General features: G+C 43.9%; 1 protein-coding gene across 1 annotated transcript in view; it reads right to left on the bottom strand.

Annotated features, from left to right (window-relative positions):
* Positions 1-25,520, bottom strand: part of LOC139369925 (copine-5-like) — a 353,457-nt gene that overhangs the window by 286,335 nt on the left and 41,602 nt on the right. Inside the window, exons 3-4 of the mRNA XM_071109208.1 lie at positions 10,564-10,604; positions 9,732-9,778 (exon numbers count right to left, since the gene is read on the bottom strand). Of these exons, the coding sequence (XP_070965309.1) occupies positions 9,732-9,778; positions 10,564-10,604 (88 nt within the window). The remainder of the gene's footprint in view (positions 1-9,731; positions 9,779-10,563; positions 10,605-25,520) is intronic.

Here is a 25,520-nt window from a genome sequence, read left to right as displayed (position 1 = left end):
CACAGCACAGAGACACAGCACAGACACACAGCACAGAGACACAGCACAGAGACACAGCACAGAGGCACAGCACAGAGACACAGCACAGAGACACAGCACAGAGACACAGCACAGAGACACAGCACAGAGGCACAGCACAGGGAGGCAGTTCCATGGTTCTGTGAAATGGGCCAACGTCTGCAGTGTATGGCAAAACAGGACATAACAGCGGTTAAATGGTGTATTGTTAGAATGTAATGTACTACATAGGGAATAGGGTGTCATTGGATCCTGGTCAATAGTAGTGCACTACAGCCCTATAGGTCCTGGTCAAAAGTAGTGCACTACAGCCCTATAGGCCCTGGTCAAAAGTAGTGCACTACAGCCCTATAGGTCCTGGTCAAAAGTAGTGCACTACATAGGGGATAGGGTGTCATTTGGAACACACATACATGTTTTGTAAGTGGTTGTTTATGAAGTTTAGTGAAACGGCGTAGACAGGGAGCAGAATGGTGGCGGTACGCTGTGGAGACCCAATAGTTGAATGCTGTAGACTCCAAAGGCTGGTGCCAATGGGTGGGCTGCAGCTTGTTCACAGCTATTTCTGTTGATCCATTAATTATTCAGATTGAGAAACAGAGGGAGAAGGAGGAGGAGGAAAAAGTGAGAGATGGAGAGAGAGATGGGGGAGAAGGGAAGGAGAGCCAGAGAGAGAGAATGCTATTTGGCCCTAAACAGAGAGTACACCTGTCCACTGTGACTGACCCAAACTTAAGGAAAGCTTTGACTATATACAGACTTAGTGAGCATAGCCTTGCTATTGAGAAAGGCCGCCGTAGACAGACCTGGCTCTCAAGAGAAGACAGGCTATGTGCTCACTGCCCACAAAATCAAGTGGAAACTGAGCTGCACTTCCTAACCTCCTGCCCAATGTATGACATTATTAGAGATACATATTTCCCTCAGATTACACAGATCCACAAAGAATTTGAAAACAAATCCAATTTTGATAAACTCCCATATCTACTGGGGGAAATTCCACAGTGTGCCATCACAGCAGCAAGATTTGTGACCTGTTGCCACAAGAAAAGGGCAACAAGTGAAGAACAAACACCATTGTAAATACAACCCATATTTATATTTATTTTCCCTTCTGTTCTTTTAACCATTTGTACATTGTTACAACACTGTATATATATATATATATACAGTGCCTTGCGAAAGTATTTGGCCCCCCTGAACTTTGCGACCTTTTGCCACATTTCAGGCTTCAAACATAAAGATATAAAACTGTATTTTTTTGTGAAGAATCAACAACAAGTGGGACACAATCATGAAGTGGAACGACATTTATTGGATATTTCAAACTTTTTTAACAAATCAAAAACTGAAAAATTGGGCGTGCAAAATTATTCAGCCCCTTTACTTTCAGTGCAGCAAACTCTCTCCAGAAGTTCAGTGAGGATCTCTGAATGATCCAATGTTGACCTAAATGACTAATGATGATAAATACAATCCACCTGTGTGTAATCAAGTCTCCATATAAATGCACCTGCACTGTGATAGTCTCAGAGGTCCGTTAAAAGCGCAGAGAGCATCATGAAGAACAAGGAACACACCAGGCAGGTCCGAGATACTGTTGTGAAGAAGTTTAATGCCGGATTTGGATACAAAAAGATTTCCCAAGCTTTAAACATCCCAAGGAGCACTGTGCAAGCGATAATATTGAAATGGAAGGAGTATCAGACCACTGCAAATCTACCAAGACCTGGCCGTCCCTCTAAACTTTCAGCTCATACAATGAGAAGACTGATCAGAGATGCAGCCAAGAGGCCCATGATCACTCTGGATGAACTGCAGAGATCTACAGCTGAGGTGGGAGACTCTGTCCATAGGACAACAATCAGTCGTATATTGCACAAATCTGGCCTTCATGGAAGAGTTGCAAGAAGAAAGCCATTTCTTAAAGATATCCATAAAAAAGTGTTGTTTATAGTTTGCCACAAGCCACCTGGGAGACACACCAAACATGTGGAAGAAGGTGCTCTGGTCAGATGAAACCAAAATTTAACTTTTTGGCAACAATGCAAAACGTTATGTTTGGCGTAAAAGCAACACAGCTGAACACACCATCCCCACGGCCTGCTTTTCTTCAGCAGGGACAGGGAAGATGGTTAAAATTGATGGGAAGATGGATGGAGCCAAATACAGGACCATTCTGGAAGAAAACCTGATGGAGTCTGCAAAAGACCTGAGACTGGGACAGAGATTTGTCTTCCAACAAGACAATGATCCAAAACATAAAGCAAAATCTACAATGGAATGGTTCAAAAATAAACATATCCAGGTGTTAGAATGGCCAAGTCAAAGTCCAGACCTGAATCCAATCGAGAATCTGTGGAAAGAACTGAAAACTGCTGTTCACAAATGCTCTCCATCCAACCTCACTGAGCTCGAGCTGTTTTGCAAGGATGAATGGGAAAAAATGTCAGTCTCTCGATGTGCAAAACTGATAGAGACATACCCCAAGCGACTTACAGCTGTAATCGCAGCAAAAGGTGGCGCTACAAAGTATTAACTTAAGGGGGCTGAATAATTTTGCACGCCCAATTTTTCAGTTTTTGATTTGTTAAAAAAGTTTGAAAGACCCAATAAATGTCGTTCCACTTCATGATTGTGTCCCACTTGTTGTTGATTCTTCACAAAAAAATACAGTTTTATATCTTTATGTTTGAAGCCTGAAATGTGGCAAAAGGTCGCAAAGTTCAAGGGGGCCGAATACTTTCGCAAGGCACTGTATATATATATATATATATATATGTATAATATGACATTTGTAATGTCTTTATTGTTTTGGAATTTCTGTATGTGAAATGCTTACTGTTAATTTTATTGTTTATTTCACTTTTGTATATTATCTACCTCACTTGCTTTGGCAATGTTAACACATGTTTCCCATGCCAATAAAGCCCCTTGAATTGAATTGAATTGGTGGAGAGAGATGGTGGAGAGTGAGATGGAGTGAGAGATGGTGGAGAGAGAGATGGTGGAGAGAGAGATGGAGAGCGAGATGGTGGAGAGAGAGATGGGGGAGAGAGAGAAGGAATGCGAGAGATAGGGCAGAAGGGAAGGAGCGAGACAGAAAGTCAGAAGTAGAGAGGAAGGGAAACCTATCTTCACTGATAACGCATCAATAAAACATGAATCTTCCAACACCGGGTGCTTGGCTGGCTCCCAGTCAGACGACATTTAGAGCCAGACATAAACGGTACAGAGGATAAAGAATAACCGAGATGAAATGTCTCGAGAGAACCTCTCCTGTGATTCAAGACTGCTCCATTCTCAGAAGTTGGAGGACAAATAGGTAATAGAGAGGGGTTCTAGTGTACTATTTTGGGGCACCCCAAGAGTCAGTGCTGGGTACATTTTAGTCCCCGTCCAGGGAAGGAAGGACTTTAAGAACAACTGAATTACAATAAAATAAAAGTTAATTCAACTATTCAGATGATGATCATTGTTGTTCATTTTAGAAAGAAAGTCCATTTATTTTTTACAACATCCATAGCTGTTGATTTTACATAATGAAGCTCAATTTTCTCTTGACAAAATAATTCCAGAATGGCTGTGTAACGTGAACAACGCCTCCCCATCGGCATTCATCTCTTGATTCATCTCTCTTCTATTCCAATTGAACTGTGATTGATTCTGCCATTTGAGATTCTACGTGATTCTGTGTGATTACTTTTTAAATACTCCTGGTGGCATTTTCAATCAATACAAAACCATTTTTTTCCAAAGGAGACCTGGGGCCCTACGTATCAAGCATCTCAGAGGAGGAGTGCTGATCTAGGATCAGGGCCTCCCTGTCCATGTGATCTAAAGGACCAGTATTCAGTCATAGTGCTGATCTAGGACAAGGTTCTCCCTGTCCATGTGATCTAAAGGACCAGTATTCAGTCATAGTGCTGATCTAGGATCAGGGCCTCCCTGTCCATGTGATCTAAAGGACCAGTATTCAGTCATAGTGCTGATCTAGGATCAGGGCCTCCCTGCCCATGTGATCTAAAAGGACCAGTATTCAGTCATAGTGCTGATCTAGGATCAGGTCCCCCTGTCCATGTAATCTAATAGGACCAGTATTCAGTCATAGTGCTGATCTAGGATCAGGTCCCCCTGTCCATGTAATCTAATAGGACCAGTATTCAGTCGGAGTGCTGATCTAGGATCAGGTTCTCCATGACCATGTAATCTTATTCATTGTGATCTAAAAGTCAGAACTGATCCTAAATCAGCACACTGAGACCTTTGATACATATGGCATAAGAAAACCCCTGTAAAACATTTTGAAGGGCTACACAGGTGGGTAGAAGCACAGAACACCGGTTGAGACGACGGAAGACGAGCATCAGAAATGATGAAGGTAACAACACCGATACTAAGGTGTTGATCAGGTGTTGATAACAGTGTGAAACACACAATGGAGTTTTTCCTAGCCACCGTGCTTCTACACCTGCATTGCTTACTGTGTGGGGTTTCAGGCTGGGTTTCTGTACAGCACTTTGTGACATCAGCTGATGTAAGAAGGGCTTTATAAATAAATGTGATATGATTTGGTAACCTGGAGAGACAGGTCTCTAACGTGGTTTCCAGCAGGACAGTAGCAGCCGCGACATTCTAAGTTCATTATAGGAGGAGGGGTCAGACCAAGGATCATTTAGCTGTTTGATTTTGAATAACAGATTCACAACAAGGAACAACAGATTAAAACGTGTCTTGTGAGGCCTGTGGGCAACCAACATGTACCTGTTCGTGAGAGTCTCACCTTTACACAGAGGGGTCATATTAGTGTGTAACCCAAACGGTTCGGACACGACAGACAGAAGTTGGCAGCACCAACTTCAGATGAGTCTCCTGACACTTGTGAAGGTCGTAGAGAAAAACAGAGACCACTGTCGGGTTCGTGAGAGTCTCATTTTACCATCAACTGTTTGGATACTACAGACGATTTTGTGAGACGACCGATTTTCGGGTCTCTCATGGTCTGACAAACGCGGCTCTCGCTCTGTCACCTTTCACCCCAGATGAGGAAGAGCCACTGGGGCAGATGCTGTGCATTGAGACGTATCCAATGCAACAATATTATTCTATTTCTATCTTAAACTGACAGATTATTTGGGGGATTTTTGTATTATGCTAATTCGATTGATGTGGGGCATTGACCTTAAGGGGTCTTGGACTATATTTGCGGTGACCAGAAGTCCCCACAAGAATAGTAAACAAAAAACATTTGACCAACTGGGGACATTTTGTTAATCCCCACAAGAATAGTAAACAAAAAACATTTGACCAACTGGGGACATTTTGTTAATCCCCACAAGAATAGTAAACAAAAAACATTTGACCAACTGGGGACATTTTGTTAATCCCCACAAGAATAGTAAACAAAAAACATTTGACCAACTGGGGACATTTTGTTAATCCCCACAAGAATAGTAAACAAAAAACATTTGACCAACTGGGGACATTTTGTTAATCCCCACAAGAATAGTAAACAAAAAACATTTGACCAACTGGGGACATTTTGTTAATCCCCACAAGAATAGTAAACAAAAAACATTTGACCAACTGGGGACATTTTGTTAATCCCCACAAGAATAGTAAACAAAAAACATTTGACCAACTGGGGACATTTTGTTAATCCCCACAAGAATAGTAAACAAAAAACATTTGACCAACTGGGGACATTTTGTTAATCCCCACAAGGAAAATGTGTATTTCTAGGGGGTTTAGGAATTAGGGTTATGAACTAGGGTTAGGGTCAGGGTTAAGGTTATTTTTTTTACCTTTATTTAACTAGTCAAGTCAGTTAAAGAACAAATTCTTATTTTCAATGACGGCCTAGGAACAGTGGGTTAACTGCCTGTTCAGGGGCAGGCCTTGTCAGCTCAGGGGTTTGAATTTGCAACCTTCCGCTTACTAGTCCAACGCTCTAACCACTTGACTACCCTGGTTTTGGGGTTAGGGTTAAGGTTAAGGTTACCCCTAAGGGGAGCAGCGGTCTAAGGCACCTCATCTCAGTGCAAGAGCCACCACTACAGTCCCTGGTTCGAATCCAGGCTGTATAACATCCGGCTGTGATTGGGAGTTCCATGCGCACAATTAGCCCAGCATCGTCTGGGTTAGGGGAGGGTTTGGCCGGGGGTTGGGCCGTCATTGTAAATAAGAATTTGTTCTAAAACAGTCTGTTCACACGATCTTTATGAACTATGAAGTATCAGTCTGTTCACACGATCTTTATGAACTATGAAGTATCAGTCTGTTCACACGATCTTTATGAACTATGAAGTATCAGTCTGTTCACACGATCTTTATGAACTATGAAGTATCAGTCTGTTCACACGATCTTTATGAACTATGAAGTATCAGTCTGTTCACACGATCTTTATGAACTATGAAGTATCAGTCTGTTCACACGATCTTTATGAACTATGAAGTATCAGTCTGTTCACACGATCTTTATGAACTATGAAGTATCAGTCTGTTCACACAACCTTTATGAATTATGAAGTATCAGTCTGTTCACACGATCTTTATGAACGATGAAGCCTTATGTGCTTCATGCTCTTTTTCCGATTACAGAAATGCTAAAAGATTCACAAAAAGAACAAAACGTAAATGGAACAAAATGAATCAGATATCCTAAGCCTGTGTTCACCACAGACCTTCTTCTCAGCGTTTATCCAAAAACTCCACTAATTTCCCCATAGGCTTTGACCAACGAGCCATGGCGGAGTTAGTGCCTACAAAAAGACTCCATGACTATTGATCTCTATAATCGCAGTTGCGTAGTGGCATAAAGTTGAGCAGAGGCACTTATAGAATTCCCACATATGGGGATTTTTTGTTGTTGCAGGAACTGGAAAATGCCTTGCCTTTAATTAGCACATTTCATAAACCGGGGACAGACACAATGGGATAGTATAACAGGGTCGAGTTCTGGGTTGTGACAGTATAACAGGGTCGAGTTCTGGGTTGTGACAGTATAACAGGGTCGAGTTCTGGGTTGTGACAGTATAACAGGGTAGAGTTCTGGGTTGTGACAGTATAACAGGGTCGAGTTCTGGGTTGTGACAGTATAACAGGGTCGAGTTCTGGGTTGTGACAGTATAACAGGGTAGAGTTCTGGGTTGTGACAGTATAACAGGGTAGAGTTCTGGATTGTGACAGTATAACAGGGTAGAGTTCTAGGTTGTGACAGTATAACAGGGTCGAGTTCTGGGTTGTGACAGTATAACAGGGTAGAGTTCTGGGTTGTGACAGTATAACAGGGTCGAGTTCTGGGTTGTGACAGTATAACAGGGTAGAGTTCTGGGTTGTGACAGTATAACAGGGTCGAGTTCTGTGGTGTGACAGTATAACAGGGTAGAGTTCTGGGTTGTGACAGTATAACAGGGTAGAGTTCTGGGTTGTGACAGTATAACAGGGTAGAGTTCTGGGTTGTGACAGTATAACAGGGTAGAGTTCTGGTTTGTGACAGTATAACAGGGTAGAGTTCTGGGTTGTGACAGTATAACAGGGTAGAGTTCTGGGTTTTGACAGTATAACAGGGTAGAGTTCTGGGTTGTGACAGTATAACAGGGTAGAGTTCTGGGTTGTGACAGTATAACAGGGTCGAGTTCTGGGTTGTGACACTATAACAGGGTAGAGTTCTGGGTTGTGACAGTATAACAGGGTAGAGTTCTGGGTTGTGACAGTATAACAGGGTAGAGTTCTGGGTTGTGACAGTATAACAGGGTAGCGTTCTGGGTTGTGACAGTATAACAGGGTAGAGTTCGGGGTTGTGACAGTATAACAGGGTAGAGTTCTGGGTTGTAACACTATAACAGGGTAGAGTTCTGGGTTGTAACAGTATAACAGTGTAGAGTTTTGGGTTGTGACATTATAACAGGGTCGAGTTCTGGGTTGTGATACTATGACAGGGTAGAGTTCTGGGTTGTGACAGTATAACAGGGTAGCGTTGTGGGTTGTGACAGTATAACAGGGTAGAGTTCTGGGTTGTGACAGTATAACAGGGTAGAGTTCTGGGTTGTGACAGTATAACAGGGTCGAGTTCTGGGTTGTGATACTATGCCAGGGTAGAGTTCTGGGTTGTGATACTATGCCAGGGTAGAGTTCTGGGTTGTGACAGTATAACAGGGTAGCGTTCTGGGTTGTGACAGTATAACAGGGTAGAGTTCTGGGTTGTGACAGTATAACAGGGTAGAGTTCTGGGTTGTGACAGTATAACAGGGTCGAGTTCTGGGTTGTGATACTATGCCAGGGTAGAGTTCTGGGTTGTGATACTATGCCAGGGTAGAGTTCTGGGTTGTGACAGTATAACAGGGTAGAGTTCTGGGTTTTAATAGACTGATTGCAGTAATAGAGCTAGTGATCAGTGTTCTGAGACTAAGTCCTTTTTGCTACTGTATGATGCTCAATAGTTGTCCCAGACTGACAGCCTGTGGAGGCTGGGAGAGTCCATGTCAGGCCATCAGTAAGGGCTTTATTGTTGTTATTCTGTTCAGCAGATGGAAGAGGCTGTTGATAATTTTGGCATTTGGATGTGTGTCATTGCTTTTCTCCTTTCACTATTGTTTCATCTCAGTTTCATCTTTCTCTCTCCTCCTCTCTGTCTCTTTCTTTCGCTCTTTCTATTTATCTCCCTCTCCCTCCCTCGTTTCCGCCTGGACAGATCTGTTCCAGAGACACTGGGTTGTAGAGTAATAACAGATAGTGATGGAATAATTGTACTGAGACTAAGTCCTTTCTGCTATGATGCTCAGGAGTTCTCAGGCCTGTCTGAACAGACTCCCAAGTTCAGAACATTGAGGAACGTTGATTACATAGACAACTATGGGAATGGTGACACACTGACACAGGGAATGGTGACACACTGACACAGGGAATGGTAACACACTGACACAGGGAATGGTAACACACTGACACAGGGAATGGTAACACACTGACACAGGGAATGGTAACACACTGACACAGGGAATGGTAACACACTGACACAGGGAATGGTGACACACTGACACAGGGAATGGTAACACACTGACACAGGGAATGGTGACACACTGACACAGGGAATGGTAACACACTGACACAGGGAATGGTGACACACTGACACAGGGAATGGTGACACACTGACACAGGGAATGGTAACACACTGACACAGGGAATGGTGACACACTGACACAGGGAATGGTGACACACTGACACAGGGAATGGTAACACACTGACACAGGAGCTGGATGGGGAGTTTACAACTCATAACTATGATGTCACAGACAGCAAATCAGACACAACGAGGTCAAGCTTATCAGACCTCCACAACCCAACTCTGAATTAACTCCCCTCCCCCGCACACCACACACACACACACACACACACACACACACACACACACACACACACACACACACACACACACACACACACACACACACACACACAGATGGGTTCTTAATGACTGTGCCTTTTTCTAAACATCAGGCTGAGTCTGCAGGTGTTATGAATAGGAGTCTACCATTATTCCACAACTTTCATAACTTTCAACTTTTAAATGTCAGCAGTGGGTTAAATGAAGTGGTATTTGAAAAGAATGGAAAAAACATTAAGAGAAGCTATTTCCCTCAAACAGTCAATACACACAGCAGGGGTGTAATTGGACTTAGAAGCCTATAGGGTGTGTGTGTTTGTTCTCCTCTCACCTCTCTCCACTGCTTGGTCTCCACTCCTTGGGTATAGAGCACACACACTGCGAGAGAGAGAAAGGGAGGGAGAGAGAGAGAGAGGGAGAGACAGCGAGAGAGAGAGGGAGAGACAGCGAGAGAGAGAGAGGGAGAGAGAGAGCGAGAGGGCGAGGGCGAGGGAGAGAGAGAGACAGAGAGAGGGAGAAGGAAAGAGAGAGAGAGAGAGAGAGAGAGAGAGAGAGAGAGAGAGAGAGAGAGACAGAGACAGAGACAGAGACAGAGACAGAGACAGAGACAGAGACAGAGACAGAGAGACAGAGAGACAGCGAGAGAGAGAAGGAAAGAGAGAGAGAGAGAGCGAGAGAGAAAGAGAGAGACAGAGAGACAGAGAGAGAGACAGAGAGAGAGACAGAGAGAGGGAGAAGGAAAGAGAGAGAAAGAGAGAAAGAGAGAGAGAGAGAGAGAGACAGAGAGGGCAGAAATACAATCAGAGAAAGACAGATAGATATTGATGCTGGCAGATTCAAGACAGCAGATCAATATAAACATCAGACTGAGGCTAAAGGCAAAGCTAACAGCTACTCCTCAAATCAACTGTCACTCAAGAAGAAAGAGCGAGGGAATGAGGAACCGATGGACAGACAAACCGATGGATGGATGGACAGACGTCAGACGAAAGGACGGGCAGAAGGAGAGACGGACGGGCGGACAGATGGACGGGCCGATTGACGGACCGATCGACAGACGAACAGACATAGGGAGGAAGGTAGAGAGGGAGGAAGGTAGAGAGGGAGGAAGGTAGAGAGGGAGGAAGGTAGAGAGGGAGGAAGCAGATGGAAAGTTGACTCACATGGGTCAGATTTGGAGAATGTGTCTTTATCTAGAAGATTCCTGAAAGAAAAAGGAAAGGGAAGCCTGTCAACATTAATCAACTTCATCACCTCATTGAAATACATCAGACACCAATTTCTCCATTTGTTCGGCGCTTAGTGTCAGTAATAACATGAGTCATTATTGTAACCACAGGTATTAATGGTGTTCAGAGTGGGTCCTGTGATGTATTAAGTTCCCCTTTGGAGGTCCAATTCCTGATACATACTATTTCAATGGCAATCAGAAAATTACAATTTACCACATAAAGTCATCAATGGTTGATGAACAATTGTTCAGTTTTCCTTGTCAGTTGCTTCATACGAGCACAACAACAGACTGATAACTGCATTGGCTACTTAGCTTATTCAAGTCTGTCTCAAAATACAACACTGCCCCTTTAAAACAAAAAAAATATTTTTACCTTGGCCATCAGGTAGCCTAGTGGTTAAAGCGTTGGGCCAGTAACCGAATCTGTCCTTCTGCCCCCTGAACAAGGCAGTTAACCCACTGTTCGTAGGCTGTCATTGTAAATAAGAATTTGATCTTAACTGACTTGACTAGTTAAATGAAGGTTCAATTTACCTGACACGCTTTTCAAAGATATCGAGAAATGCTCACATTTTGTGCTCTTGTAGGAATCACTCCCATATTGCTTACTATAAATAATATATATCAAATAACTCACAAACTAGCAAAGGATATGAACAAATGTACACACATTACTACATGCACCTCTCGCTTTGATCTCAAAACAAAATCTGTCCACACACACAGTTTAGAGGGAACATTGTCTGTCTCTCCTCAACCCAATCAGCCCTCGAGCATGTCTCTCCTCAACCCAATCAGCCCTCGAGCCTGTCTCTCCTCCACCCAATCAGCCCTCGAGCCTGTCTCTCCTCAACCCAATCAGCCCTCGAGCCTGTCTCTCCTCAACCCAATCAGCCCTCGAGCCTGTCTCTCCTCAACCCAATCAGCCCTCGAGCCTGTCTCTCCTCAACCCAAATCAGCCCTCAAGCCTGTCTCTCCTCAACCCAATCAGCCCTCGAGCCTGTCTCTCCTCAACCCAATCAGCCCTTGAGCCTGTCTCTCCTCAACCTAATCAGCCCTCGAGCCTGTCTCTCCTCAATGCAGATAGCCCGGTTAGCCAATGTGCGGGAGAACTGGTTGGTCGGCCCAATTGAGGTAGTATGTACATGAATTTATAGTTAAAGTGACTATGCATATATGATAAACAGAGAGTAGTAGCAGTGTAAAAAGAGGGGTTGGGGGGTGGCACAGAATGCAAATAGTCCGGGTAACCATTTGGTTACCTGTTCAGGAGTCTTATGGCTTGGGGGTAAGAACTGTTGAGAAACCTTTTAATCCTAGACTTGGCACTTCGGTACCGTCTATGACTGGGGTCTATGACTGGAGTGGCTGGGGTCTTTGACAATTTTTAGGGCCTTCCTCTGACACAGTTTCCACCTAATTTTTCAGTTTCCACCTAATTTTTGTTGGAAGACATAGCCTGTCTTCTCTTGAGAGCCATGTCTGCCTACGGCGGCCTTTCTCAATAGCAAGGCTATGCTCACTGAGTCTGTACATAGTCAAAGTGTCACGACGTCCGTCGAAGTCGGGTCCTCTCCTTGTTCGGGCGACGCTCGGCGTCGCCGGTCTTCTAGCCATCATCAATCCACTTTTCATTTTCCATGTGTTTTGTCTTGTTTTCCCTCACACCTGGTTTCAATTCCCTCAATTACTTGTTGTATATTTAACCCTCTGTTCCCCCCATGGCTTTGTGTGGGATTGTTTATTGTAAGTGCATGCGCACGTTTTCTCTGGTTGGCGACGGGTTTTGTACCCATTTGTTTGTTGTTCTGGTTTCCGGTGGTTTTATGTATAAAACTGCTCCGTTGATTACCCAGTTTTGCTCTCCTGCGCCTGACTTCCCTGTCGCCAGTTACGCGTTCCCTTACACAACACTTTCCTTAAGTTTGGGTCATTCACCATAGTGAAGCCGTAGACTCAGGTTTTCTGGGTCTCCGTGTTTTTGGTTGGACAGGTTTCTCAATTTCTTTCTTAGATTTTTGCATTCTTCATCAAACCATTTGTCAATGTTGTTAATTTTCTTAGGTTGTCTGCTTGACATTTTGGGATTTGATAGTGAAGCTGAGAGGTCAAATATACTGTTAAGATTTTCTACTGTCAAGTTTACACCTTCACTATGACAATGAAACATTTTGTCCAGGAAGTTGTCTAGAAGGGATTGAATTTGTTGTCTCCTAAATGTTTTTGGTAGATTTCCACACCATTTTCCTTCCATCTATAGCATTTCTTAATATTATTCAGTTCCTTTGGCTTTGATGCCTCATGATTGAGCACAGCTCTGTTCAAGAAGAGTGTGATTTGCTGTGATCTGATTGGATTGTCAGTGGGCTGACTGTGAACGCTCTGGGTTGAGGTCAGTGATAAAGTAGTCTACAGTACTACTGCCAGGAGATGAGCTATAGCTGTACCTACCATAGGAGTCCCCTCAGCCTACCACTGACTATGTACATACCCAGCGTCTGACAGAGCTGCATGAGTTGTGACCCGTTTTTGTTGGTTATGTTGTCATAGATGTGTCTAGGGGGGAAAATGGGGGAGGGAATGCTGTCACCTCCGGGTAGGTGTTTGTCATCCTGTGTGCTGACGGTGTCCGATTCTTGTCCAGTTCTGGCATTTAGTTCACCACAGACTAGTACCGACTAGTACATGGGCCTGGAAATTGTTGATCTCCCCCTCCAGGATGGAGAAGCTGTCATCGTTAAAGTATGGGGATTCTATTGGGGAGATGTAGGTAGCACACAAGGACATTTTTCTCTGTTAAAATCATTTCCTTATTCATTTCTAGCCAGATGTAAACTGTTCCTGTTTTGACTAATTTGTGGGCTAGGTCTGCTCTATACCAAATTAGCATACCCCCTGTGTCTCTTCCCTGTTTCACACCTGGTAGTTTGGTGGATGGGACTACCAGCTCTCTGCAACCTAGAGGGCAACCTAGAGGGCAACCAGGTCCGTCTCCTCTATACCACGTTTCTTGTAGGATGACAATGTCTGTATTTCCAATTTCTTTGGTGAAGTCCAGGTTCCTGCTCTTTAACTTAAGCCAAAGGCAGATGACCTCAGACCTTGTATATTCCAGGATCAGACAGTAAAAGCTTTGTGTTCCATAGTGTCTAATGTTGTTTTTGTGTGGTTTAGACCGGGACCATCACAGTAGGTGTGAGCAGAGCATGTTGACCATCTGATACATACATCTTAGGTTGCATGATGGGGCTTGGGTGGGTGTAATAGTGGGGGTTGGGCCTATTTCTCTGCTCACAGCCTGGGCATATGTCATGCTGTCATGTTGAGGTCCTTGCTGCAGGGGCGGGGGGGGGGGGGGGTAGGTCGGGCAGAAGGGGCATAGGTCTGATATAGTGGGGCCTGTATAAGGTGTGGCCAGGGCTTGCTTGGGGTGGTCTTAGCTGGTTGGGGTGTGGCTGCTGATGCTGTTGCTCTTTTGCTCCTGTGTGAAGTGTTGAGGCTATGGTTGAGAGTGACGTCCTTCAGGGTCCTGGCAAAAGGTGAGATTGCTACCTTTGTATAGGTGGACCTGGTCAAAAAGGCTGTTCAAGTCCAGGGTGGAGTGGTGGGCCAGGTAGACATTAGGTTTTGAAGCACAGTCTTGTGAAATACTTGCATTCACCCACTGTATGGTGGCAGGGTGAACTTTTTCAATCACTCCTTTGAGTGCTGTTGCCACCCTTTACTGCTGGGCTCTCAGGTCGTTTGTGCCCGTGTGAATTATGATGTGGCTGGGGGACAACAGCTCCAGGGCCTAGTGTTTGTCCTCTGACAACAGCTCCAGGGCAGGCCTAGTGTTTGTCCTCTGACAATGAGGAGTCAATGAGATGCACAATCTCTGGGGGGGGGGGGGTGGGGGGGGGGGCTATCAGTCGAGTTTACAGAAGGGCTGTTAGGAGGGGGTGGGGTCTGTTGGGAGGAGGTCTGTTGGGAGGGGGTGGGGTCTGTTAGGAGGGGGTGGGGTCTGTTAGGAGGGGGTGGGGTCTGTTGGGGGGGGGTGGGGTCTGTTAGGAGGGGGTGGGGTCTGTTAGGAGGGGTGGGGTCTGTTGGGAGGGGGTGGGGTCTGTTAGGAGGGGGTGGGGTCTGTTGGGAGGGGGTGGGGTCTGTTGGGAGGGGTTGGGGTCTGTTGGGAGGGGGTGGGGTCTGTTAAGGGGGGGTGGGGTCTGTTGGGAGGGGGTGGGGTCTGTTGGGAGGGGGTGGGGTCTGTTGGGAGGGGGTGGGGTCTGTTAGGAGGGGGTGGGGTCTGTTGGGAGGGGGTGAGGTCTGTTGGGAGGGGGTGGGGTCTGTTAGGAGGGGGTGGGGTCTGTTGGGTTGATGGGTCCTGTGTTGTCTGTCCCATTGTGGTGTTGAGGTTGTGATCCGGGTCTTAGGTGCGCTATTCTGCTGGCTTCTCTGGGGGAGTGTCCTGCTCTCTGTCACACATCAGCTTTCTGACTTCGTCCTTCAGTGCCACGTGTGCCTCTTCAAGTTCTCTCCCCTCAGTCTGTAGAACAGCCAGCTCTCTCAGACAGCCGTCCATCTCCACCTTCAGCCCTCCGGGTCTTGTTGGGGGGGGGGGGGGGGGGGGTTGTTGTGCTGGTCCGTTTTGTGTCTGTCTGGATTGTGTGGACTCCACCATGTCTCTCTTCATCTCTGTGAATGTATCCCTCTCAATGATGGAGGAGCAGTGCAGTTGTGGGACCTGGGTGTGTTCAGTGCTGGCGGCTGGGGGGTGACTATCCTCGTCTGCAGGACAGTTTGAAGAGTTGTGATCAGACTCACTCAGGATGTGGAAGTCGTCACAGAGAGAGATATTGTCCTGCTCTGCCCTCTCTTTGATCCTGTATAAGTCCTGCTGGAACTGCATGAGGAGGCCCTGCACCATTATCGTCCCAGACTTGTACACTTTGACAGAGGTTGTTTACATTTCCTCAATGTCTAGTATTCTGAGTTTCCACCCTGGGCCAATACTCTGTCTTGTCAGTAGTGTGTTTTTATAGCACTGTGCTATGCCAGGGGATGGTCTGTGTGGAAAATTAGCAGTAACAGTCAGCAAATAGTTTCTCTGGATTGTCCTTGAGGAGCATGTTTTTGTACTTTATTCCTTGCAGTGTTATTTTTTGTATTGTAATGACCTCTGGACAGGGATAAGCCATTGGTGCTTCAAAGGCCTCTGCAAGGCCTCTGTTAAACTCTCCTGCCATTGGTGGGTTGAAGTCTCTTCACACATCTGACTTCACACTTCAGTGCTAACTGAAGGTGCCGCTAGGTCTGATCTGTCCCAGCACCTTGGTAGCTTAGAATACTTATTTACTTAGCTTGATATAACACAATTACCTAGAGATTGTTATCTTTTACTTTTGGGCTTTGGAAGTAGCTTCAGACTGAATATTACTCACTCAGTTTTGTGTTGGATGGTATTTCCAGGTTCTTCTGTGTTTCTTCTACAGGTTTTGGTTTGTTTGTTCTTCATAGTCCTTGGTATTAATAGTATAATAGTTAATTCAGGTAATTTTGTCCAAAATCCAGATTTTAAGGAAGGTGTCACGACTCCCGCCGAGGGTGGCTTCCCTGCCTGTTTGGGCGGTGCTCCGCGGTCGTCGTCACCGGCCTAGTAGCCACCACCGGCCTAGTAGCCGCCACCGGCCTAGTAGCCGTCACCGGCCTCCCTCTGGTCTATGTCAGCCTGTTTGGCCCGCTGGGGTTTGTGGGGGATTATTTTGTGTTCACTGTCGGTGTTGGATGTATATTCTCTCTGGATCGTTTTTCCCTGTGTGCTTGGGCGGGTCAGGGTTTCTGCGCCCTGTGTTTGGGCGGGTCAGGGTTTCTGCGCCCTGTGTGCTTGGGCAGGTCAGGGTTTCTGCGCCCTGTGTTTGGGCGGGTCAGGGTTTCTGCGCCCTGTGTTTGGGCGGGTCAGGGTTTCTGCGCCCTGTGTTTGGGCGGGTCAGGGTTTCTGCGCCCTGTGTTTGGGCGGGTCAGGGTTTCTGCACCCTGTGTTTGGACGGGTCGGGGTTTCTGCGCCCTGTGTTTGGGCGGGTCAGGGTTTCTGCGCCCTGTGTTTGGACGGGTCGGGGTTTCTGCGCCCTGTGTTTGGGCGGGTCAGGGTTTCTGCGCCCTGTGTTTGGGCGGGTCAGGGTTTCTGCGCCCTGTGTTTGGGCGGGTCAATGTTTCTGCGCCCTGTGTTTGGGCGGGTCAGGGTTTCTGCACCCTGTGCTTGGGCGGGTCAGGGTTTCTGCGCCCTGTGTTTGGCGTGACCGTTTTTGTGCCGGAGAGAATAAATAGTCTGTTATTGAACCCTCTGCGCCTGACTCCTACCTTCCACACCTAGTAACCCGTGACATAAGGACATTTTATTTGATCTACATTTATCCAACTCTAATTCTATATTTTTTTGCAGAAGAACTCAGGAGCCCATTAGCTCGCCTATCTGTCTCTATCTGTCTCTATCTGTGTCTCTCTCTCTCTCTCTCTCTCTCTCTCTCTCTCTCTCTCTCTTTCTTTCTCTTTCTTTCTCTCTCTGTCTCTCTCTCCCTCTCTCTCCCTGTCTCTCTCTCTCTCTCTCTCCCCCTCTCTCCCTGTCTCTCTCTCTCCCCCTCTCTCCCTCTCTCTCTCTCTTTCTCTCTCTGTCTCTCTCTCCCTCTCTCTCCCTGTCTCTCTCTCTCTCTCCCCCTCTCTCCCTCTCTCTCTCTCTCTCTCTCTCTCTCTCTCTCTCTCCCCCTGTCTCTCTCTCTCCCCCTCTCTCCCTCTCTCTCTCTCTCTCTCTCTCTCTCTCTCTCTCTCTCTCTCTCTCTCTCTCTCTCTACCTCTGTTTTTTATGTTTCAATGCTTCACCCTCTCACTCACTCTTTCTTCCTCTCTCAAAGTCTGTGTCGTTTTTCTCATCAAAGTGAAGTTGATCTAATGCTTTAAAAACCTTAGTTAAACCCTTCTAAGATCACTCTGATCTTGCTCCTTAGATAACACACACCTCAGATAGCAGACGTCACACACACACGCACATCTCTCACTGTCGCAAAATCAGAGAAAATAGCATCTAATCGCGAGATAACACCTCGTACTGTTTGCATCGCGGTCTGCTAGAACTGTTGCTGTCGCTGTTTTGTTTGAATTAGCTCACAAGCAACACATCATGAAGAGAGAAACATATTTATATACCAGATGAATAACAGAGTGAATATTTAATGTCTTGGGGTTTCTATCTTCTAACTTAGGTCCTTGGACTGATGATCACGTCATGATAAATATTAAACATAGACACACACAAAAACAACACACACACACACACACACACAAATCACTGTTGAATAACTGTCCCAAGAATCGCATCACATAGCAGTGAACTATGAGCAGGTGAATTTTACAAAATTAATAAATGACATGCTTTGCTTGGCAACTGCAATTTTGGTTATTCATCCATTCTCATATGACTAAATCCAATTAACATCGGATATGATCCTCTGCATCTTCTCCACGCATACATAAACACACACAAATACACACACACACACACACACACACATGCACAGAGAGAGAGAGAGAGAGAGAGAGAGAGAGAGAGAGAGAGAGAGAGAGAGAGAGAGGAAGGCCATCTCTCATATTTATCAATGCACATTTTCTGCATCACTCTCAACTGGCTTTGTATTTGTCTGAGCTGCTTTGAGGAGTGTTTCATTAAAATGGTGGGTAAAGACAAGGCTCTGTTCTCTGACATGGCATTAGACGCATGAGGGGAGACCTTTCAGTGGCTTACATCGTATGAAATAGCAATCAACAGCTATGTTATTATAGAGGGATGTATAACTATCAACAGATATATTATTATAGAGGGATTTATAACTATCAACAGCTATGTTATTATAGAGGGATGTATAACTATCAACAGTTATGTTATTATAGAGGGATTTATAACTATCAACAGCTATGTTATTATAGAGGGATGTATAACTATCAACAGCTATGTTATTATAGAGAAATGTACAACTATCAACAGATATGTTATTATAGAGGGATGTATAACTATCAACAGCTATGTTATTATAGAGGGATGTATAACTATCAACAGCTATGTTATTATAGAGGGATGTATAACTATCAACAGCTATGTTATTATAGAGGGATGTATAACTATCAACAGCTATGTTATTATAGAGGGATGTACTGTATAACTATCAACAGCTATGTTATTATAGAGGGATGTATAACTATCAACAGCTATGCTATTATAGAGGGATGTATAACTATCAACAGTGATGTTATTACAGAGACATGTGTCACTTTCTCCCCTGCCTGTACTAAACATAGAGCTCAGTAGAAACGTGTAGCTTGGAGTGGGGCTGGGGTATAGTGTATAGACTGAGTGAGGGGGCAAGATAGTGAGGGACAGAGAGAGAATAAGAGAGAGGAGAGAGAGACATGGAGACAGAGAGAGAGAGACATGGAGACAAAGCCATCACCTACAGAGTGATGAACCTGGAGAAGAGTCCCCTAAGCAAGCTGGTCCTGAGGCTCTGTTCACATCACAAGAAGACCCCACAGAGCCCCAGGACAGCAGCACAATTAGACCCAACCAAATCATGAAAAAACAAAAAGATAATTACTTGACACATTGGAAAGAATTAACAAAAAAACAGAGCAAACTAGAATGCTATTTGGCCCTAAACAGAGAATACACAGTAGCAGAATACCTGACCACTGTGACTGACCCAAACTTAAGGAAAGCTTTGATTATGTACAGACTTAGTGAGCATAGCCTTGCTATTGAGAAAGGCCGCCGTAGGCAGACATGGCTCTCAAGAGAAGACAGGCTATGTGCTCACTGCCCACAAAATGAGGTGGAAACTGAGCTGCACTTCCTAACCTCCTGCCCAATGTATGACCATATTAGAGAGACATATTTCCCTCAGATTACACAGATCCACAAAGAATTCGAAAACAAATCCAATTTTGAAAAACTCCCATATCTACTGGGTGAAATTCCACAGTGTGCCATCACAGCAGCAAGATTTGTAACCTGTTGCCACGAGAAAAGGGCAACCAGTGAAGAACACACACCATTGTAAATACAACCCATATTTATGCTTATTTATTTTATCTTGTGTCCTTTACCATTTGTACATTGTTAAAACACTGTATATATATATATATATATATATATACATTTGTAATGTCTTTATTGTTTTGAAACTTCTGTATGTGTAATGTTTACTGATAATTTTTATTGTTTTTCACTTTATATATTCACTTTATATATTATCTACCTCACTTGCTTTGGCAATGTTAACACATGTTTCCCATGCCAATAAAGCCCTTGAATTGAATTGAATTGAGAGAGAGAGATAGAGAGACAGAGAGAGAGAGACAGAGAGAGATAGAGAGACAGAGAGAGAGAGATAGAGAGACAGAGACAGAGACAGAGACAGAGAGAGAGAGAGAGAGAGAGAGAGAGAGAGAGAGAGAGAGAGAGAGAGAGAGAGAGAGAGAGAGAGAGAGAGAGAGAGAGAGAGAGCGAGAGAGAGAGAGAGAGAGAGAGAGAGAGAGAGAGAGAGAGAGAGAGAGACAATGTCTTAAATGTTACCACACTACCAGGCTCTCCTCTCCTTTCCTGGACTTAATGAACCTAAGACAGAAACGTAGATACCAATGATCCTGCTGGATGTTTAATAGTGGCCAGAGAGCAACAGTTACATGTGTTGGGGGTGGTAGGTTTAAATATAGAGTGAAGTGGGTGAGATGAAATGGCTGTAGAAAGCTACAATATCAATTTCTATCCCAATTACACTTTCAATCTCTCTGGTGCAATGTTCAAGTAGAGCCTGTGGTACATTTTCAAAGTAATTGGTTTTCACATTGTAATTCATGTTTATATAAAGTAATTGGTTTTCACATTGTAATACATGTTTATGTAAAGTAATTGGTTTTCACATTGTAATACATGTTTATGTAAAGTAATTGGTTTTCACATTGTAATTCATGTTTATATAAAGTAATTGGTTTTCACATTGTAATTCATGTTTATATAAAGTAATTGGTTTTCACATTGTAATTCATGTTTATATAAAGTAATTGGTTTTCACATTGTAATTCATGTTTATATAAAGTAATTGGTTTTCACATTGTAATTCATGTTTATATAAAGTAATTGGTTTTCACATTGTAATACATGTTTATACATAGCATCAGATACCACCTGGAGCTTCTCCCCTGACACATATACATCTAGCTCAGTAGCATCAGATACCAGCTGGAGCTTCTCCCCTGACACATAGACATCTAGCTCAGTAGCATCAGATACCAGCTGGAGCTTCTCCCCTGACACATAGACGTCTAGCTCAGTAGCATCAGATACCACCTGGAGCTTCTCCCCTGACATATAGACATCTAGCTCAGTAGCATCAGATACCACCTGGAGCTTCTCCCCTGACACATAGACATCTGGCGCAGTAGCATCAGATAGCACCTGGAGCTTCTCCCCTGACACACAGACATCTGGCTCAGTAGCATCAGATACCAGCTGGAGCTTCTCCCCTGACACAGACAGCTGGCTCAGTAGCATCAGATACCACCTGGATCCTCTCCCCTGACACACAGACATCTGGCTCAGTAGCATCAGATACCAGCTGGAGCTTCTCCCCTGACACATAGACGTCTAGCTCAGTAGCATCAGATACCACCTGGATCTTCTCCCCTGACACACAGACATCTGGCTCAGTAGCATCAGATACCACCTGGAGCTTCTCCCCTGACACATAGACGTCTGGCTCAGTAGCATCAGATACCACCTGGAGCTTCTCCCCTGACACATAGACGTCTGGCTCAGTAGCATCAGATACCACCTGGAGCTTCTCCCCTGACACATAGACATCTGGCTCAGTGGCATCAGATACCAGCTGGAGCTTCTCCCCTGACACATAGACATCTGGCTCAGTGGCATCAGATACCAGCTGGAGCTTCTCCCCTGACACATAGACATCTGGCTCAGTAGCATCTGTTGCCCTCTTTGTGAAGAACTTGCAAATCTACCATTCCAGTGTTTTACTTGCTATATTGTATTTACTTTGCCACCATGGCCTTTTTTTTGCCTTTACCTCCCTTATCTCACCTCATTTGCTCACATCGTATATAGACTTATTTTTCTACTGTATTATTGACTGTATGTTTGTTTTACTCCATGTGTAACTCTGTGTCGTTGTATGTGTCGAACTGCTTTGCTTTATCTTGGCCAGGTCGCAATTGTAAATGAGAACTTGTTCTCAACTAGCCTACCTGGTTAAATAAAGGTGAAATGAAAATAAATAAAAAGGTATTAGTGATCTGTTTGAGGATTTTCCTACAAGACTTGTCTTCATAATTAAAATCTCTCATTAAGATGACCTCTTTCCCCAAATCACATTCCCTAAGCATGTTATTAAACTGATCAAAAAACACACTTTTGGTGGAAGGTGGCCTATACATTCTAATAAGGGTAGAAGACAGTGTAACGTTCAGGTCAATACATTCTAGTTCATTATCACATGACCACTCAATTTGTTTACATCGGATATGTTCTTTAATGTAACTCATCACACCCCCTCTTCCTCCAATCCTGTCTCTCCTGAAAACATTGTAGCCAATCACAATCACAGCAGCATATGGAGAGGTTTTATGGAGCCGTGTCTCTGAGAGGCAGAGGAAGTCAAGGTTGGAGTCTGTGAGTAGATGTTGAATTTTTACTCTAAAATATTCCTATTCATGAAAATCACAAGTGAAATATATTGAAACACAGCTTAGCCTTTTGTTAATCACCCTGTCAGATTTTCAAAATATGCTTTACAGCCAAAGCAAGATAAGCATTTGTGTAAGTTTATCGACAGCCTAGCATAGCATTATATCCAGCTAACAGCAGGTAACTTGGTCACGAAAATCAGAAAAGCAATCAAATTAAATCGTTTACCTTTGATGAGCTTCGGATGTTTTCACTCACGAGACTCCCAGTTAGATAGCAAATGTTCCTTTTTTCCAAAAATATAATTTTTGTAGGCGAAATAGCTCCGTTTGTTCTTCACGTTTGGCTGAGAAATCGACCGGAAATTGCAGTCACGAATTAGCTCCATGATATCGACAGAAACATGGCAAACGCTGTTTATAATCAATCCTCAAGGTGTTTTTCAAATATCTATTCGATAATATATCCACCGGGACAATTGGTTTTTCAGTAGGAGCGAAATGAAAAATGGCTACCTCTGTAATATCAGTTCTGTTATACTCACAGACAATATTTTTACAGTTTTGAAAGCTTTGGAGTGTTTTCTATCCTAAGCTGTCAATTATATGCATATTCTAGCATCTTGTCCTGACAGAATATCCCGTTTACTTTGGGAACGTTATTTTTCCAAAAATGAAAATACTGCCCCCTAGTTACAAGAAGTTAAACTAATAATATGCATATATTAGCAACTGAGACTGAGCAGCAGGCAGTTTACGCTGGGCACGCTTTTCATCCAAACGTGAAAATGCTGCCCCCTATCCCAAACAGGAAAACCAGCCTGTATGTATGTTGATATTGTCGTCGTTCAGCCACGACTCCGTGATGCATAAGATATTACAGTTTTTAATGTCCCGTTGGTGGTTTAATCTTCCGCGTAACTCGTTGATTTTATCCTCCAAAGATTGCACGTTTGCTAGCTGAATGGAGGGAAGTGGGGGTTTATTCGATCGCCTACAAATTCTCAGAAGGCAGCCCGCCCTTCGGCCCCTTTTTCTCCACCTCCTCTTCACACAGATCACGAGGATCTGGGCCTGTTCTCAGGAAAGCATTCACGTCGGGCTCGTCAGACTCGTTAAATTAAAAAAAGGATTCTGCCAGTCTGTGTTATGAGTCCTGATGTCCAGAAGTTATGTTCAGTCATAAGAGACGGTAGCGGTGCCGGCAACATTATGTACAAAATAAGTACAAAAAAAAGAAGAAGTTACAAACAACGCAAATAAACAAACAAAAAAACACAATCGGCTGGGGGCACGTAAAACGCCTCCTTCTCCGGCGCCATCTTTGAGGTCAATCCAATATTATACGATGACGTAAATGTGATGTTCAGTCAATGTTATTGGGTAGTGCAAGTGTATTGCCCAATGTGAAAACAGTGTAATGTTCTGTGATTTACTGAAAACATACTACATTCAAACAGTGTAATGTTCTGTGATTTACTGAAAACATACTACATTCAAACAGTGTAATGTTCTGTGATTTACTGAAAACATACTACATTCAAACAGTGTAATGTTCTGTGATTTACTGAAAACATACTACATTCAAACAGTGTAATGTTCTGTGATGTACTGAAAACATACTACATTCAAACAGTGTAATGTTCTGTGATTTACTGAAAACATACTACATTCAAACAGTGTAATGTTCTGTGATTTACTGAAAACATACTACATTCAAAGGGCACATTTGAAACATTTATTTGGCATGTTCTGCTATTGGATTAACTGGTAGTTAAAATAACTACATTGAGAAGATAGCCTGACTAACCGGTGTCTGTATGTGGCGTCGCTACTTTTATAGCCTCGCTACTCTATATGGCCTCACAACTGTATATAGTCTCTCTACTCTATATAGCCTCGCTACTCTATATAACCTTGCTACTCTATATAGCCTCGCTACTCTATATAGCCTCACAACTGTATATTGCCTCGCTACTCTATATAGCCTCTCTACTGTATATAGTCTCTCTACTGTATATAGCCTCTCTACTGTATACAGCCTCGCTACTCTATATAGCCTCGCTACTCTATATAGCCTCGCTACTCTATATAGCCTCGCTACTGTATATAGCCTCACTACTCTATATAGCCTCACAACTCTATATAACCTCGCTACTCTATATAGCCTCGCTACTCTATATAGCCTCACTACTCTATATAGCCTCACAACTCTATATAACCTCGCTACTCTATATAGCCTCGCTACTCTATATAGCCTCACTACTCTATATAGCCTCACAACTGTTTATAGCCTCACTACTGTTATTTTTCACTGTCTTTTTACTGTTGTTTTATTTCTTTACTTACCTATTGTTCACCTAATACCCTTTTTGCGCTATTGGTTAGAGCCTGTAAGTCAGCATTTCACTGTGAGGTCTACTACACCTGTTGTATTCAGCATTTCACTGTAAGGTCTACTACACCTGTTGTATTCAGCATTTCACTGTAAGGTCTACTACACCTGTTGTATTCAGCATTTCACTGTGAGGTCTACTACACCTGTTGTATTCAGCATTTCACTGTGAGGTCTACTACACCTGTTGTATTCAGCATTTCACTGTAAGGTCTACTACACCTGCTGTATTCAGCATTTCACTGTAAGGTCTACTACACCTGTTGTATTCAGCGCACGTGACAAATAAACTTTGATTTGATTTGATCGATCATTGTGTTGTGTTTGGTTTGATTTAAATCAATGTTGCCATGGTATTTCACAGTAAACATGCTGTATCGATGGTGGTGAGGTGAAAGATGCACAGTATGTTGAATATGAGACTTGCTGCGTTACATGTTACCAGTTTGGAGTTTTGAAACTCGCCACAAACTTGAGAAAATAGCATCAAAGCAAATGGGAAAAAAACTGTATATACAATGTGCCTAGTTTCCTCATAGGCTCCACCAAGAAGAGAGAGATAGTAGGAGAGAGAGAGAGGGGGGTGGGGGGGCAATAGAACTGATCTATTACGCACCGTTTCACTCCTTCATCTAAATCCCTTCATCTTCCTCTCTTCACCAGAAGACAAAATATTCTGTTATTCTTATGTGTTGACTTTAAACAACACAGGAGCTATACAGAGAAAGACAGCTCCGCACCTGTCTGAGCACAAACACACACTGCACTCTGAA

Source organism: Oncorhynchus clarkii, chromosome 17 (assembly GCF_045791955.1).
Source record: "Oncorhynchus clarkii lewisi isolate Uvic-CL-2024 chromosome 17, UVic_Ocla_1.0, whole genome shotgun sequence".
NCBI lineage: Eukaryota > Metazoa > Chordata > Actinopteri > Salmoniformes > Salmonidae > Oncorhynchus > Oncorhynchus clarkii.
This window is presented reverse-complemented; position numbering and strand designations above follow the sequence as displayed.